The sequence below is a fragment of the Podarcis pityusensis genome, assembly GCF_964106645.2.
Source record: "Podarcis pityusensis genome assembly, chromosome: 5".
In the NCBI taxonomy this organism is placed as follows: domain Eukaryota; kingdom Metazoa; phylum Chordata; class Lepidosauria; order Squamata; family Lacertidae; genus Podarcis; species Podarcis pityusensis.
The window spans coordinates 57,459,465-57,477,688 of NC_138032.1; the positions used below are offsets into that span (position 1 = coordinate 57,459,465).

At 39.9% G+C, this 18,224-nt stretch overlaps 1 protein-coding gene across 4 annotated transcripts in view; it reads left to right on the forward strand.

Annotated features, from left to right (window-relative positions):
• DOCK1 (dedicator of cytokinesis 1) overlaps positions 1-18,224 on the forward strand; it is a 362,659-nt gene that overhangs the window by 82,316 nt on the left and 262,119 nt on the right. For 2 of the 4 annotated variants that reach the window (XM_081005188.1, XM_081005191.1), the window contains exons 12-18: positions 1,046-1,188; positions 2,681-2,806; positions 4,987-5,111; positions 6,658-6,756; positions 12,222-12,294; positions 15,660-15,763; positions 16,274-16,457. In XM_081005188.1, coding sequence (XP_080861314.1) covers positions 1,046-1,188; positions 2,681-2,806; positions 4,987-5,111; positions 6,658-6,756; positions 12,222-12,294; positions 15,660-15,763; positions 16,274-16,457 — 854 coding nt within the window. The remainder of the gene's footprint in view (positions 1-1,045; positions 1,189-2,680; positions 2,807-4,986; positions 5,112-6,657; positions 6,757-12,221; positions 12,295-15,659; positions 15,764-16,273; positions 16,458-18,224) is intronic. The other 2 variants (XM_081005189.1, XM_081005190.1) reach the window with 1 other exon arrangement.

Sequence of the window (18,224 nt, forward strand, 5' to 3'; positions counted from 1 at the left end):
GTAATTCAGGGACCCTGGAAGAAGAGTACTTTCCATTCATGCTTTGTGACAGTTATAAGTTAAGCTGCGACAAGTGTATTGGGAGATGAGGATGAACACTGACAATGCATATTTATGGATAAAGAAAAGTAGATATTAGTGAAATGCTTACAAGTCTCTTGCTCCATTAAATCTGATTTATAGCAGTATGCATAAATCAGAATTTTGAAAGGATGCAGAATAATACGTGCCAAGGTTCTCTTTTCTTTCCCCCTCTCCTCTCCCATGGTAGATTAAAATGTTCTTCAGAAAAACTCTGCATCAGGAATGAGCAACGTGCACTGGCGATGAATAGCTTTGTCATTCCCAATGTTGACTTAAGAGCTGAACATGCGAAGCAATTTTTTTCTTACTCATTTCACGTTGTGCCTTTGTTGCGCCACTTGGCATTTTTCTTTTCATATCCTGGTTATTTCATAGCCAGTGAAATGAATACAAACACAACGGCTGTCACATGGCACTATGGCGTAGTAGATATGATTTTTCAAAATGCTGCATTTCATTTATAACTTCAATTTCATCTTGTTCAGCCATAGTAGAAATGTTTCTTGAATTTCCTCTTATTTTCTCCCTTGCTCGAAGCTACTTCTGTGCATAGTAGCTTTGCTTTTCACCCTTCTGTTAACTCTCATTAAGCTACGGCTTAATTCACATCACTTCTGAAGCTAGTCTCGAGCATTCCATGGAGCAGTATGTTTTACATTTTGGTGTTTTGTTATTTTATATGTAATTTCTCAGGCTTTTCATCTGCAAACAGAGCTGGGATCTGGTGTACGTTTCTGGAATCACAAGTTTGCTTTACTTCTCTTCATTAGATTTACATCTTCCTGATTATCTTCTTATGTCTGTGTTGTTCCCTTTCCTATCCTTCGTCTGCGTGTTGACTAATGAACACTCTTTGTCAACTATGTGATACGCTCCTCTGTTTCTTGTTACTGTGACTTCTGGTTTTCTGTCCCCCATCCATTGTTACCTTTTGGTGTTGGTCATCATGTGCATCCTCCAGGCTAGCCTTGGATAACGCCATTCGACACAAGCAGTTGAACATATCATCCCGTTTTTCACCCAGGGTGGCAGGGGAGAATGATTTCCTTCAGACTGTAATAAACAAAGTGATTGCTGCTAAAGAAGTTAACCACAAGGGTCAGGGTAGGTACTTCACTTTACTTTACACTGTTAGCATTAGAAATGATGTAATTCCTCCCTTTTTGTGTGATAACTTTGACATTGTTCTGAAGGGAATTGATTGAATTGTGTTCAGCATGGTGACATTGCCTCTTTTTTCATCGGCACCTCCTTGCTTCGTTGGGTTACTCAGCCGATGAAAGTCTTAACTATTCTTGATATATGCACTTTAGTACTTTTGCACGCAAGTCTTTCCGCCATTTCACTATAACGCGGCACATCTATCATTTTAGGGTTGCTCTTTATAGTGAACATTTCCAGTTGGGTAGCCGTGTTAGCCTGTTGTGCCAAATGCAACAAGTTCTACTTAATCTTTTCGAGGTGCTACAATACTCTGTCCATGTTTGCTGTTAGTTTCCAATACCTGCCATAGCAGGTATGTGTGCATTTAGTTTGTAAACCTATATACGTAGGGGCCAAATGTAGCCCTTCATTAATCTCTGTTGAGCCTTAAGGACCCTGCGAGGATATGCTTCTTCTCCCCTCGCTTGCCTTGCTCTGCACCATCCTTGAGTGCTTTTGCATGGCTGGAATGAGATGTGATCCTGCCTGGGTGGAGGATGAAAAGGTAGATGTACGCGTGCCCGTCTAAGGTCCTGTTTCCATTGCTTGAATGTAGCCTATTGCATAAAGATGTGAATCATGGCTTTTCCCCCCAGTTGAAATTTGCAGGAACTCAGTTCTGGCACCTCTCAGGTGGGCACCATTGCCAACAAGAGAGGCGTTCATGGTGAGAATTGCATCTGTTGCTTTGTTTCTTCCCTCAGTCACCACAAGCATTTGACCTTTTTCTTGCAGGTTTGCTTATGAGGGTGTGTGAAAAGAGTAACCCAACTCTACTACATACCTTCTCTACTCACCTTTTCTAAGGTTCTTCTTTACCAGATAGTGATACTTTTCAAGAGTGCAATCTTTCCCATTTCTCATATAATATGAAGTGCAGTGCGGGCATTAAATAAATTATTGTTATTAATAATATCAACCCGCCTAGGATCACTGCACGATGAGAGATTCAAGTAAGAAATAGAAAAGGACTAGTTACACGGCAATAGATAAAACTGTGGCATTCGCTTCCACATAATATGGTGATGGATGGCCCCCACTTTAGACGGCTTTATCCCCATGCATTTGTTAAAGCCACCAATGGCTGCAATTCCTGTATTTCCAACAGTATCTGAGTTGGTGTTCCTCTTAAGTTCCAGTTTCTTAGGACCATGAATGGGAGAGTGCTATGCGCTGACATCCTGCTTGTGGTACCTGGGTGGCCACTGTGCTAATCAGGATGCTGGACAAGGTAGTCCTTTTGTCTGATTCAGAAGGGCTTGTGTAATTAGATGCTCTGTCACCTTATTACCACCAAAGGTTAAGGAAATGTTAAGAGATTGTTTTGCACTTGAAGAATACCGTTTTATAAACAGCTTTTTTCTGAACTAATGTATTGTACTTAATGCTACAGGTTTATGGGTAACGTTGAAGCTTCTTCCGGGAGATATTCATCAGATAAGAAAAGAATTCCCTCACTTAGTTGATAGAACCACAGCTGTGGCTCGCAAAATGGGGTTTCCTGAGATTATTATGCCTGGTAAGCTTCCACAAATTCTTGATCTGATGCGCTTAAAACATTGGAGATGAGATAAGATGAATAAGAAGCAGTTCACGGGAAAGTATGAATTGACTTGGTTTTGGTTTTTTTAGTGTTTGCGTGAGATTTGGCTTTAAAATTATATTTTCAATCTACTTTCAGACTCTTTATTAATAATGTAGTAGCACTATTGTAAACACTGTGGACTAACTGTGCACAGATGGTGGAACGTCTAGTTCATTTTGTTTCAAAACTCAGATTCCTGGTGTGTTTTGAGTACTTGGGCTTTTAATGTATGTTATAAATGAATCTATGAAGCAATAAAGGCAGACTTCAAAAGCAGCTCTGTTGCTTGCGTGTCCAAATGGGCTATCAAATGTGTAGCTTATCCATTATTGCATACAGATGTGTGAACATCTTTGCAAAAATATTTACTCAGTATTTGAGAAATGCTTGCTTTGTTCATTTAGTCCAGGTTTATAAGAAAAACATTTAGGAGCATTTATTGAGGAGCATTTATACCTTTTCAATTACATTTCATTCATAATAACGCCAAAAATTCTGAAGATGGGATAGGCATTGTAGGAAAGTTAACCAACTGGACCAAGCAATTGTATGCATTTGAGGAGCACAGAAAATGATGGCAGAATTAGGCCTCCTGAGCCAGAAAAGCTGAAGGGAAGGAAGTTGACAAGAAGGTTAGCTGCAAGAGATAAGAAGGATAGAAGCAGAGATAAGACGCAAATATAAGCAAGCCACAAATGCAGATTTAAACTCTTCAGGAAAATAAATGGAAGGTGACCTGGAGATATTTATAGGTACTCAGGCTCATTAAGAATCAATAAGTAGAAAGCGGTGGTGAGGAAGCCCTTTGAATATAGAGAAGAGAATAGAGCATTCAACAACATTTCTTCCAGACTCAAGAATGGGGCAAGAAGGAAGGGCAGTTCTCAGGATTCAAAGGCTGCTAGTACTCAAGAATGCTAAATCTTGGCATTCCTTGCTATGTGCTGTGTTATCAAGTAATCCTCTCTGCTTATGATCAAATCAGAATTTGTTTAGGAATTTGTCCTTCTTTCTGGTATAACTCAGTTTCCATTCTTGTTTATGAGAGTGCTGCATCATTAGGCATTTTTGTTTGTTATATATGGCAGGCATTAATTTATTCCCAGAGTAGAATGTGGATTGGAGCTGATTTGTCAAAACCAAAATGTTCTGTTTATCTTAGATGATAAATTTTGAAACTTTTACCTAAACTTGAGTTGTTTTGAATACATGCAGCCTCAAATCAAAAAGCACACACACACACACGAAATACTATCTATTTATGGAAGTATTTCTACACTGTCATATCATGAAATATCAAGGTGGTGTTCACTGTAAAAACGTCAATTTTTTTTTAAAGTACAGGTAATCATTAAGGTGCCTGTCTACTTAAAAATTAAACAGCAGCAAAGGCCTTTTTGCAGAGGAAAGTTTTCAGGAGATGCCGGAAAGTCAAAAATTAGGATGCGTGCCAGATCTCTGCTGGAAAAGTATTCCATAGCATGTGATATACCCAACTTCTAGTTGAGACCAGTTGGGCATCTGTAGCACAGGGAGCAACTTGCAGTGCTCATCTATATAATCTCAGTGATTAAGCTGGTATAGAAGGATTCAGTCTGTTCTTAACATATCCCAGATCTAAATTATTCAGAGCTTTGCGTATTAGCACAAGAACCTGGCCTGGAAGCATATGAGCAGCCAGTGTAGATGTTTTAGCAGAGGTGTAACATACTGTTGTCCATCTGTCCAGTTCAACAGTCTAGGCACTGCATTCTGCATCAGGACGGCCAAGGCTGATCCTGTCCCCATAACAGGCCTAAACCCAGATTGAGGTGGATTCAAATAAAGTGTCATCCAGGAACACTTGCAGCTTTGAGGTGCAGTTGTACCAGGTGTACTTGCATTTGAATGCACCCACCCACCACCTATATGCATACCTTATGAGTAAATAAAACTTCTACTTCACAACTAAACTCTTAAAATTTTCATCGGACAGGAGCCCTAACACAAAAGAGTAGGTTAAATTAAGAAGATATAAATGATAGGAATTTTAAGATTTGTTTTCTATTTATTGATAGATCGTAAAATGCTGTACTAATAGTTTTGCTTTCTTTCTCTTTTTCTCTCTGCCTCAGGTGATGTCCGTAATGATATCTATGTAACATTAGTTCAAGGAGATTTTGACAAAGGCAGTAAAACCACAGCAAAGAATGTAGAGGTTACAGTATCCGTTTATGATGAAGATGGCAAAAAATTGGAGGTATGTTGTGTGCTTGTTTATTTCCCGTGCCAATTCTAAACCTTTTCCTTAGTGTATGGCTTATGACTGGTCAAAATAGGATCAAATATTGCCAAATATTTTGGTATTTGTAAAGCATTAATGTACACCATCAGAAAAGCATTTCCTGACTCCATTATTTAATGACCTGGTTCACTGTACATGGCAATTCTATGGCATTGCAGGACTGTGAAAATACAGTGGTGCCTCGCAAGACGAAATTAATCCGTTCCGCGAGTCTCTTCGTTTTGCGGTTTTTTCGTCTTGCGAAGCACGGCTATTAGCGGCTTAGCGGCTATTAACGGCTTAGCGGCTTAGCGGCTTTAAGAAAAAGGAAACAAGCTCGCAAGAACTCGCAAGACATTTCGTCTTGCGAAGCAAGCCCATAGGGAAATTCGTCTTGCGGAACGACTCAAAAAACGGAAAACTCTTTCGTCTTGCGTGTTTTTCGTCTTGCGAGGCATTCGTCTTGCGAGGTACCACTGTATATGGACTCCTGGATAGGAGCTTGCAGCTGCTTTGCTCCACCCCAGTCTCCTTTGGCTTAACATGTTTTCTGGATCAAGACTGGTTAAGCTCTCTCCACACTAACAATGTACTGTTGCCAAAGTTTGTTCTTGGCTGCAGCTTGTGGCTAGTAAGGAGGGAGCCTAACCATGGTTGCAAGCTCCTCTCCAGGAAGGAGACTGCACGTTTATAAGCGTTTCACTAAGCCATAGTTTGGCTTCCTGTGCTGTGTGAACAGGAACAGCATGTGTGAACTTGGAACAGCATGTCATATGTTTTATTTCAGCTAGTACTTCCAGTTCTATCACGAGCCGCTGTTTTTTCTAGACTTTAATACAGACCTCCCTCAGGAACCTTATGGAGCGGGCAGCTAGATAACAAGCCGGGAATACTCGCTGGGTTCTGTGGAAAACAAGATAGAATCATGGGTGGTCATATTCAGAGATTAGTCACTGATGATTATCTGTGCTCCTGTTTGGAGTTGCCTGCAGTTAAAGCAGGTGGTTAGCAGGAGAAGATTTGCTATGCTGCTGTGTTTTGTTCTGACGGCTCCATCTTTAGGGGACAGGAAGCCTCCACTCTGCCATTGCTAACAATCAACAGCATAATGAAATGAAAACAATAAGTTACCACCCACACAGTGGCATCCTTGGTTTAGTGGAATATTTGACAATCTCCTACTGTTGTCAAATAGTAGACAGTGAATTGACAGTATTTGTCTGGTCAGTTGACCCATATACCAATCCCGATATTCCTGTATCTTCTGAGTATGTCAGAATATGTAGGAAACAGTTGTCAGAATTAACTGTGGAACTTAATTTTTTTGAATGGAAGGTTTCTGTTTCAGATATGACAAAACCATTTTCTGCTTATTGTTTCCCTGTCACCCTGCTGAAGCTGGTGACATGAATTTTCAACGTTCCCCCCTTGTGTTTTCTTATTAAGTGTAACAATAGCATTTGTTTATACATGCAAGTAAAAATTATATAATGTGTACTATTTCCTTCTTTCTTTTTAAAAGAATGTCATTTTTCCTGGTGCTGGAGATGAAGCGCTTTCAGAATATAAATCTGTGATATATTACCAAGTAAAACAACCTCGCTGGTTTGAAACTGTAAAGGTATGTCCAGTGTTAGGATTCCTTTTAAAAAAAATGAGTAAGAGAGAATCCAGTTGATAGACTTGCTATATAGCTGTCAGACAAAAGAGGTATCTATGCCAGAGAATGTTTAAAGGTTGCTAAGTAACAACATAGATGAAGACATTGACTGAATGTATTTATCTCCCGGTCTTATGGTTAAGACAGCTTTGACAGAATTATTCCAACATCTGTCTTTCACCTCTTTTGAATTAGAAAACTGAACAGTAAAGCAAATGATTGCAATGTAAGATAAAAATGTATTACCGTAAACTGCACAAATGCACTGTGGAATTATTGGGATTTCTCATACATTGTTAATGAAACTAGAATTGCAATAGCAGTTTACCAAAGCAAATGCTAACTATTGTAAAAGCAATGTATATTAATAGTAGTATAAACCCAAAGGAGAACAGTTTCAAAATTCAGGCCTGGGATCACATATCCCTCCTCCTCCTCCTCCTCCTCTTCCCCCAGCACGGCCTTAAGGAAACTTTTTTTCAATTCTAGATTAATCACAGCTTGCTCTGTTGTCTTAGCTTCTGCCAACCTAACAGTTCAAAAGCACGCCAGTGCAAGTAAATAAATAGGTAACTCTGCAGTGGGAAGGTAAATGCTGTTTCCGTGCGCTCTGGCTTCCGTCACGGTGTTCCGTTGCGCCAGAAGCGGTTTAGTCATACTGGCCACATGACAAACGGCGGCTCCCTCGGCCTGAAGCGAGTTGAGCGCCACACCCCATAGTCGCCTTTAACTGGACTTAACTGTCCAGGGGTCCTTTACATTTACTATCTTTACTATGGATAGTAAAGTCAAACCACAGTTTATAAAGCTGGCTTATTTCAACTATTCAAAGATAAGATTAATAATTTCTTAGGGTTCAGCAGTTAATATGAAATGAAAATAGGAACTTTTGGTCTGCTTTTGTTCACAGTGGGAGGGGGAAACAATAGTCCAGAGCTCAGTTAGGCTTTTCTTGTAACACTAAACTATGGTTTAGCATCTTGTCTGAATGCAGCTATTTATGTATTTGCATGTGCATTTGATGAAGTTACAACCATAGGGCATTCTGTCAGATGGCTGTTGAGTTGGAAGAAATTTAGTATCTAGAGAACTAGTTGATGGCTGGGGAAAAATGTGAGCAGAACACATGGATTCTGGATACAGTGGAACTTTGGGTTGCAAACGTGATCCATGGGGGAGGAATGTTCGCAACCCGCACCGTTTACAACCTGCAGCGCTGCGTCTGCACACGCACGGGTCGCAATTAGGTCTTCTGCGCATACGCAAAGCACGATTTCGTGTTTCTGCGCATGCGCAAGTGCTGAAACCCGGAAGTAACCTGTTCTGGTACTTCCGGGTTCGGTGCAGTGCACAACCCGAAATTGCATAACCTGAAGCGCCTGTAACCTGAGGTACCACTGTATAAAGAATCGAAAGAATATCTGAATTCTATTAACAAAAGCGGGGGCCACTAGGGGGCGCATCAGAAGATGGCTGACAATAACATCTCTCCGACCCACACGAGGTAATTTGGAGGCTATGCTGGGAGTAATTAGCCTCCCTGCCCCCCAGGATGGTGGGGGGGGGGACTGCCCTTGCCTGCTGTGCCCTATACCACCCCCGAATTTGTGGGGATGGGGGCACTAGGCACAAAGCCCTCCTGTGGGATTTCGGCGCTCCTGGACGCCGTCTCTGATCCGCGCCACTAGCTGCAAGAACTTCAAAAGAAACAATTTGGATGAAGCGAATGCACATATTTCAAGGAAGGAGGGGGAGTAAAGACTGCTAACAGAAGAGATCTCTGATAAAACAAGACGAGTCGGAGGAACCAGTATAGATTATGAGAAGATACGCCAAGACTCGGTATGGTAAAGGGACTGATGACTGATGGGGGAGGGAAAAAAAACTTTCCTTTCTTTCCTTATGTGATTAAACAAGAATCCCCTCCGCTCACAAGTCAGAAATGTCGTTTTAAGGACTTAAGCTGTGGATTTAAGGCTGTGTGGAGATAAACTTTCGAACCAAAGCATGTTTTAAGAAGAGCGTGGAATGTATAAGGGCTTTGGAATGACGCAGTTAAAAATGCCGTCGCCATATTGGGAAGTTCTGTCGGAGGACTTAAGTCTGGGAGGAGAAATAGAGAAATAGAGCTGTTTTTATATTGTGGGTGAAACTTCTCAGAGGGACTTAAGAACAACAGTTCTGTAATTAATGATGGAAAGAGCGATGTTATCTATGAAGGCGATGATATATGGAAACCATCTCGATTTGAGGATCGGAAGAACGAAAAAATTCACACAGGATTATTATTGGTGTTTATCGGCTTAAGGAGACTATCAGAAGAGATCATAAAGAAAAAAGAGAAAATATATGAACAAGATGTGATGTGGAAACAGCAAGATAAGACTGGATAGAATTATGAACTCTGTTTGGACTGATTTGGACTGATTTTGACATTAAAGCAGTAGCAAGAAGATGATCAGAATCCCCCTTCGGATCTTGAAATATGGGTCCCCTCAACAACAAAATTTAAAATTCGGCTTTGTAATTCGGAATTTATGTGATGTGAATTTGATTTGATTGGCCGGTTAATAAAAATTATTAATAAAAAAAAAAGAATTCTATTAACAAAAGCAGGAGGTCCAGGGGCTTGACAGCAGTAGGTTTCTGTGGGAACCTTTTATGGCAGTAAGATTTGTGCTCAGTGCTGTGGAAGGAATGAAGGAAAAAGTAATCGAAATGGTGAAGCGGAGTTAGAATATAAGCAGCCAAGTTTTGGCATGGAAGTGAAGGAATGTATGTGTAGCACTGGAAAAGCAGAATGTAGGTAGTCAAGGCAACAGGCTTGTCATAGAAAACTGCCTTTTATCAAGTCAGACAATTTGTTCATCTAACTCTGCATTATCTACCCTGACCGGCAGCAGATCTCCAGGGTCATAGACAAAGAACCTTCTGCGTTCAAAGCATGTGCTCTGCCACTGCTGTGTGGCAGCTCCAAAGCTTTAGCTGTAGGTGTTAATCCCTATGGGGAGGTAGATGTGGCACATGATAGCGGGAAAATGTCCTTGATGGCATTGAAGAGGGACTGATACTAAATAATAGTGCAAATTAACCTTTGGCAACGCCCAGGAAGCCACTTGGGTGTTACACATGGCAGCTGCCTTAACTTCACTTCCTGCACAGTGGGTTCCCCTCCACCCACTTTCTCTGCATTTTAAAAGGAATATCTAACATCTGCAGATACTGCTTTTGAGGCAACAAAGGCACAAACTAAGAGATTTAAACCTCTTTCCCCATCTTGGAAGTACATCTGAAGTTGGATGATCTGATTTTTCTAGTGAATAAAATCTCAGTTAGGTGGCAAAAATGGTGCATTAGAAAAAAAATTATAATATGAAAGAGTGAGGGTGATAACGTGTGCTAAACAAATGCAATCTTATATGGAAACAAATCTGCATAGGGTTATTTATACTTACATTAAGTGTTCTGACATTTGGGCAGGGGATAGTATATTATTATAAAATAGGGATGTGATAAATGAAGAGAAACAGGTGAATAGGAAGGGCAAATGTTGGTGAGACAAAAGTTAAATTGAATTGACAGTTCTGATACATATGGACAGCAACAAAACTGAGCTGCTGGATCAAAGAGTGCGTATTTGGATTGATGGAACAGGTGTGATGTAAATGTCAAGGTAGACAAGGTGAACATAGCTCCCAAAATTGAGGAGCGTCAAAGCACTAGAATCTGTCTGGCCTGCTTGTGACTGCTGTAAAGTTCTGCAGCAAATGATAGCACTCATTCCTTATTGGTTTGTAGAGCTGAAAGCTGACAGTGTGAGGTATTATTTTATTTCCCCCTCTGGTATTATCAGGCTTTAAGGCATGGAAGGAAGGCCTGCTCCATATCCCTGAGTTATACTTCTGGGTACAGTATCAAAACAATATAGAATTACATCTCAGGCTGTGCTTTAAGCCATCCAGTGCTCTGATCTGGAGGAAAGGCAAGATGGAACGAAGTATATTTGTTTTGGTATTATAGCTCAAACAAGTGGTCTTAGTTTAATATATTTTTCAAGGTGGGCATTCAGAAATGATTTCACAGCTTGTTGTCTTAGCGCAGTTGTGCTTGAATCATGAGTATGTTGTTCTGAAGGGGGTTCACCTGCATCCAGACCTTTTAACTGATGTCCCAGACTGAGTTAGGACATAGTTGAGCTGATTCATTTTAACTGACTTTTCCAGACTCTACATTGCATTGTGGAACAAAGTTATGTGTTTATTTTGTTAAATGAAAATTTCCACACTATTTCCATTAAAAAAAACACATGCTCAAGGCAGCTTATAACGTGCATTTTTTAAAACAACAACATTAAACTGAGAAGAATTAAAAACCAGCAACAGGAAACTCTAAAACAAGACCCTGTAAAAGCATTCAGAAAAATCAACTAAAGGGATAGAACCACTAAAATAGAAGCTGAAAGGAGCAAACATGATTTTACCTTGTGCCTATATGCTATATGGGGAGATCCCAAGTGGGCTGAGTCCAAAGTCAATGTTATACCTCAGTAAAAAGTTAATAGATGGTCTTGGTCAGTTTCCCCCTATATTCCATAAAAGTACTGGTGGTATAAGGGACGCAGGTGGCGCTGTAGTCTAAACCACAGAGCCTAGGGCTTGCCGATCAGAAGGTTGGCGGTTCGAATCCCTGCTACGGGGTGAGCTCCCGTTGCCCGGTCCCAGCTCCTGCCCACCTAGCAGTTCGAAAGCATGTCATGTGCAAGTAGATAAATAGGTACTGCTCTTGCGGGAAGGTAAACAGCATTTCCATGTGCTGCTCTGGTTTGCCAGAAGCAGCTTAGTCATGCTGGCTACATGACCCGGAAGCTGTCTGCGGACAAACACCAGCTCCCTCAGCCTATAGAGCGAGATGAGCGCCGCAATCCCAGAGTCGTCCACAACTGGATCTAACTTTCAGGGGTACATTTACCTTTACCTTGTGGTATACAGGACAGGTTGTTTCTTTAAAGTTATGAAAAATCACATTTTTTTGCTCTGTAAATAATAATGCATTGAATAAGACTGATGCTGTTTTTCTGTTTACTAATGCAGTCTCTAAAACTGCAATAAGTATTTAAAAAACATACTTGAAAAAAACTTTTTTGAAATAGCTGCATAGCTATTTACATGCCTTCTTCGTTGCATCAGATTTGCGGCAAGTGGAGAATGCCTGCAGGCAAGGATGCTGAAAAGTTTTTATAACTTAGAATCTATCTCTTCCAAGTTATAAAAACTTCTCTGTCTTTTCAACTGCACTTTAATTACAATCTTGTCTTGTTTTTTATGTTTTTATAAGCTTTGTTGCCCACCACCTTGATATTTTATGAGAGTTGGTAGTGTGTAAATATTTTTACAAATAAATGTATGTGTACATTTTCTTTTGTGAAGGTTGCAATTCCCATTGAAGATGTAAACCGCAGTCACTTAAGGTTTACCTTTCGGCACAGGTCATCCCAGGACTGTGAGTACTTCTCCCCTGCTCATTTTACTTGTAGTGTCTGTGTTTACTTTAAGGAAGTCTCTGTTTAATTTTTATTAATGATTTAGAGTCCTTTTTCTTTCTGAATTTGGGCCCTTTCCCTCTGACCTCACTTTAGCTGACTTTTGCTATACTTTCCTCCCCTTTGCATTTCCACAAGTGAGTCAGTTGTCAACAGTGGGTGCTGGCAGGTAAGTAAGGATATTTTTATGGGGAAAATAAACTAGCTTGCTTGCATTTGTGTGATCCTCATTGGTCGTGAAGTTCAGTTGTGAGGAATGTTTGCTAGTAACTTACTTGTTAGCCAAGTGCCGACTCCATCAGGCTTATGATGATGTTCTGATTAAAGTTTGATATTTTTTACGTTCCCTGTATCTGGCTTGTGTGGACTTTTAATTTCTCACAATTTATAAGTAAAAAAAAAAAGCATGGCTTGTGTGCTTGAGTTAGACTGGCTCTCTTAACTAATGTGCTTGCATTTTCTGAAGAGTTGCAGTTTGAATTTTCATTACGCCATCAGCATAAGAATCAAAGCTTTAATCGTGTAACCTTCACTTGAATGTATTTAAGAACTTGTAATATTTGACACCTACTCCATAATGGATAATGCTTGTGTAATTAAAAGCTGCTATTTTGATATAAAAATTAGTCATAAGAATGAAAGTAGTGCTTCCTTTAATAGAATATTTAACAGCTTCACTAATGAAAAACAATATGCGGCAAATTACTGTCATATTTATGAGACTGAACTACAAATTGATTCAGTAGGAAGCAGTCACATTACGTTGCAGAAGTTCATGGGTGGCCAGACCTATTGAGCTTTGGATTATTGCATTCATTATGGGTTAAGACTCAGGACTGCCACAGCGCTTTTTCATATATTTTTTAGACTGCCATAGGGTTGATGAGTATTGCCCTTCTGCCTCTATTTCTCATCTGCTTGCCCTGTCACTTTGCTTCCTTGAACTTTGCTTCTTTTATTATTAATGAGAGAAAATGGAAGTAGCTGATTATAGGCTCATTGGGTTCAGCTGTTGACCCAAAAGGAAACATGAACTTTCTACTGCTGTGTAGATTATATTTCGGGCTTTCCTTACATTATTATAAAGATAGAGTGTTTTAAGGGGTTGTGGGGAAAGGTCCTGAAATCACAGCCCTCCCCCAAAGTGCTTTCTTTCTTAAGAAATTGAGGAAGATAGGCTTTAAGAACAGACATTATTATTATTTATAAAATTTGTATACCGCCCTTCATCTGAAGATCACAAGGTAATCACAACATAAAAATAAAAAAGAGAATACAAAATACATAATAAACAAAAATAGAAACAAACCAATAACCCCCCCTCCCAGAAACACATTTAAAAGGCCATAGAATATTAATCAGTCCGAGGCCTGATTGAAGAGAAATCTTTTTGCCTGGTGCTCAAAGATATACGATGAAGGCACCAGGTGAGCTTCCTCAAGAAAAGCATTCCACAAATGGGAAGCCACCCTCAGGACCTCTCGTGGAGGAGGCACACAAAGAAGGGCCTCTCATTATGATTGCAGGGTCCAGGTTGGTTAAATTGAGTGTAGCACTTGAATTTCATTCTCCATAAGCCAGTGTGGTGTAGTGGTTGAGAGCGGTAGTCTTGTAATCTGGGGAACCGGGTTCGCGTCTCCGCTCCTCCACATGCAGCTGCTGGGTGACCTTGGGCCAGTCACACTTCCTTGAAGTCTCTCGGCCTCACTCACCTCACAGAGTGTTTGTTGTGGGGGAGGAAGGGAAAAGAGAATGTTAGCCGCTTTGAGACTCCTTAAAGGGAGTGAAAGGCGGGATATCAAATCCAAACTCTTCTTCTTCTTCTTCATAAGAAATTGAGATAGTCCGGAATAAATAATACTGTTTGCAGTTAGTTAAACACTATCACGGAAACTTCCTTTAAGGACTAAAGAACCAGTATCTTAGAAAGTAAGTATTTCTAACCTGGTTATAATAATTCTTTTTTGCAGCACTTTTTCTTCATGTGTACATTCTTGAATAATCTTTCTCATGAGCGTATGAAGCCGCCTGAAGATTAATAGCACACTGTAGCCCAAACTTCCTAAAGTAATGCTTTCCACATGTTTTGGATCACAATTCCCATCATTCCAGACTATTGGCTACATTGTCTGGAGTTGTAGTTCAAAATATCCAAAGAGCACCAGGTTTGGAAAAACTGCTATAGCCCTTATGTCTTGTGCCACGTAGTGTATGGGTAGCCAACATGGTGTCCTACAGAGGTTGAGGAGTACAACTTCCATTATCTCCAATCATTAGGCATGCTGATAGGATTTACAGATGACAACATGTGACCGTTTACAGATAGGTAGCCGTGTTGGTCTGCCATAGTTCTTAAGAACTTTTAAAACCATGGAGAGACCTGGCCTGAACAAAGACATTGGATTCTTATCTCATTATACATGACAAAGCCATTTCTCACCTTCTCACCCCTTGCTTTTTCCTGTAAGACCTATTGCAGTCGTTAAGAGTCGTCAACAGGCTCATCTCAGCTATCTGCCAATCACCCATTCCCACCACCCTTCTGAGTAATACCCCTCCCCACCTTCTCACTATATAGAAGGGTCTGGCAACTTCTGTTACAGTGTATCTGAAGAAGTGTGCTTGCACACGAAAGCTCATACCAAGAACTAACTTAGTTGGTCTTTAAGGTGCTACTGGAAGGAATTTTTTTGTTTTAACATGTGACCGATACATGTTGGCTACCCCTGTACTACTGTATAGTCGTATGATGGGCCCAGGGTCAGAATACCACATAGCAAGAGAGAGCCAATTTAAGGGTGTGCAAAGGGCCCAAGGGCCCTGCCTGTATTTTGGAATTTTGGAGATTGAGGAGGAGGCATAAAGGAGCATGAGCTCACTATTATACCTGACTCCTTTTGTTCCATTAATCAGGGATTTGGTAAATAGCTTGTGTAGCTGGTCTTCTAGGCGTGTGAATGTGGATGCCTTGCTGGGAAATATGGATAACTTCTCATGAGCTGCCTTATGTGGAGTGGCACATCTGGGTCACTGTTACGTATACATCTCATTGCAATCTGGCACATAGTGCTGGGGGTTGAGTTTAATCTTGGAGCCATTTTTAACAGAAGACTTTTATACATTGCATTCTGTGAGCGCAAACAGGCAAGTGGATATACCCTGTATTTCTAAATTTCCAGTTTATTCTGGACAGACAGCCTTATTTAACATAGGGCTATTTACTAGACTTCATGTGTGGTATTAGAACAACCTGTGTCTGCATTCTTGAATGTCTTCATCTGTAGTCATTATCATTGATTTACAATATGTTTCTGTACTTAAACAGCCAAAGATAAATCTGAGAAAATATTTGCCCTGGCGTTTGTTAAATTGATGAGATATGATGGAACAACACTACGGGATGGAGAGCATGATCTTATAGTGTACAAGGTATTATTCTAACCATATGCTGCAGTACTTTGAGAATACAAATATTTAAGGAATAGTTATTTTGTACAGTGTGATGTAGAAGTATAGCTTTTGCCTATATTCAGATGTTATTCCCTTAGTAATGGAAAAATAATGTGGGTTATAAGGAAGAAGAGTGAAACTTCACTTTTATACAGCTGCTTAAGAAAAAATTAAAACAACTTACTGAGCCCACTACGCTTTCTTAGTTTAGATCTTAGTTTGGAGCTTTTCTAATGGATAATGTGAAACATTTTCCTTTTTTGTTCATTCTTCCCTCTAGGTAGGTAACTTGGAATATTGGTGGGTTTAACAGGTGTTGAAAAGCCATTAATTTTGCTGTGTGACATGTTTTTGATCTACTCTTTGAAAGCTTTGAGGGGGAAAGTGTCTTCAAGTTGTGATTAAATAAGCTGTGATTAAATGCAGAATAAAAAATGTTTTCAGCAGCTATACTTAATATTTGCATTTTATTTGGGAATAATGTTGCAGGCAGAAGCAAAGAAGCTAGAAGATTTTTCGACTTATTTAAGCTTGCCCTCTACTAAAATAGAATTGGAGGAAAAAGGTCACTCAACGGCTGGCAAGGGCATGCAAAATCTTGGAAGCTGCACCATCAGTAAAGATTCCTTTCAGATTTCTACTCTAGTTTGTTCAACGAAGCTAACTCAAAATGGTGAGGAAGATTATCACATCCTAGAATAAAAAATCTGATGTATTTTAGGAGGGTATGCTTCTTACAAATTTATTTTATTCATAGCAATTAATCTTATTAACTTACTTTACCTTTAGACTGCCTTTCAGCCAGATGACAAGAGTTAAACAATATAAAAATGACACAAGTTAAACCAATGTAAAAATAGATTTGGGGGAAAAATGAAACACAGTTCAGCAGCAAGCATAAAACATGCTTATAATCCACTCCAAATGTATGAAAAGATACACTGATGTAAAAAAAGAAATATAAACACTGAGGGGAAATAGGTGAGAGGGAGTTCTACAAACGGAAAGCCGCTACAGAGGAGTCCCTAATCTGAGTCACATTTACAACAGGCCTTACTGGTTGACAGATCATAAGAGAAGCTGCCCCTGCAGATCACACTTTAAATTGGGCACAGTAGCAAGTAGACACCCAGAACAGCTCCTGGGAAGTTGGTGTTCTATGACATTTTTTCACTGTGCTGTTCAAAACTCCTGTGGCAAGAAGAGCCTGATGTAGAACACATTTATGGTACTCTAACCAGGGTATTGGCCACTGTGCCCAGGCTATGCTGGCCTAGGAAAGAACATAGTTGGTGAACCATGCATAGCTAAAAGTAGGTATTCCTAGCCATGGAAGCCACTTGAGCCTTGAGTGACAAAGCTGAATTCAGGAGTAACTGGTCCTTCAGGGCGAATGCGAGACCCTACAGGTAGTTTTCTGAAATTTCCTGGCATGAGAATTATCCATCGACAATGCATCTGCCTTGTTGGAATTCAACATGGATGTGTTATTTAAGCATGCTTTTTAGTCACAAATTCCCACAACTTGGTTCACAAAATGTAAATTGAAGTCGCACAAACAGTTTGAACTGAAACACCAAAATAAAATGGTACTCTGTTTAATCTGTTCATTCTTTGTACGATTTCACCTGCATCCTCAAGGAAAGGACTTGGTTTAGTGGCACTTAATAGATACCTCTCTTTCCCACTCCCACTTTGTACAAACACCCTGTGGTTATAATAGGTACCCAGACAAAGAGGAGAACTGAATGAGGATTATGTGGGGGCATGTTGATGAACCCATCATTCTGCAGTTCTCTGAGAAACAGCTTTGCTGAGTGCCATGTTAAGTGCTCTGCATGTAGATGATGTGCCTGTTCTAGAATAATTATACCCATAAATGTTTTTTTAATCACATTTATTATTTTGTTATCTCCTTCCCCCCTTTTTTCCTTTTAGATGTTCACTGGGACCTTTGTTAGAAGCAATACTCTTGCTTCAGGATATGATTATGAATTTAGGAAAAAGAAATAAAGAAGTGCTCCCAATAGCTTGTAATGCAGGGGTTGGAGTAGATAGGGAACTGCTGTTCAGGAAAGCAAATAAGAACCTTTGATGATCAGCTTCTAGATAAACAGTTCTGTTAAAAATTGTATTAGAAAATTAAGGAATGAACATAGGTGGTTTTACTGTTCAGCTGGGTTGAAGAAATGCACTGGTAATGATATCTGGACACTGGATAAATTGTTATTCTTGGTGAGATGGAAATCTGACATCTGACTGCCATTTTTGGCAACTGCCTCATGTTTTTTGGATCTGATTGACATATGTGACATTTAAGGAAAAGCTTTTGTTATTATGCAGTGTTATTTTGCAGTGTTCAGCTCCACAATGATTTTCATGCATTGTTGAGGCAATGGTAATTCTTAAAGCATTTTCAATATTTAAACAAACGCTTACA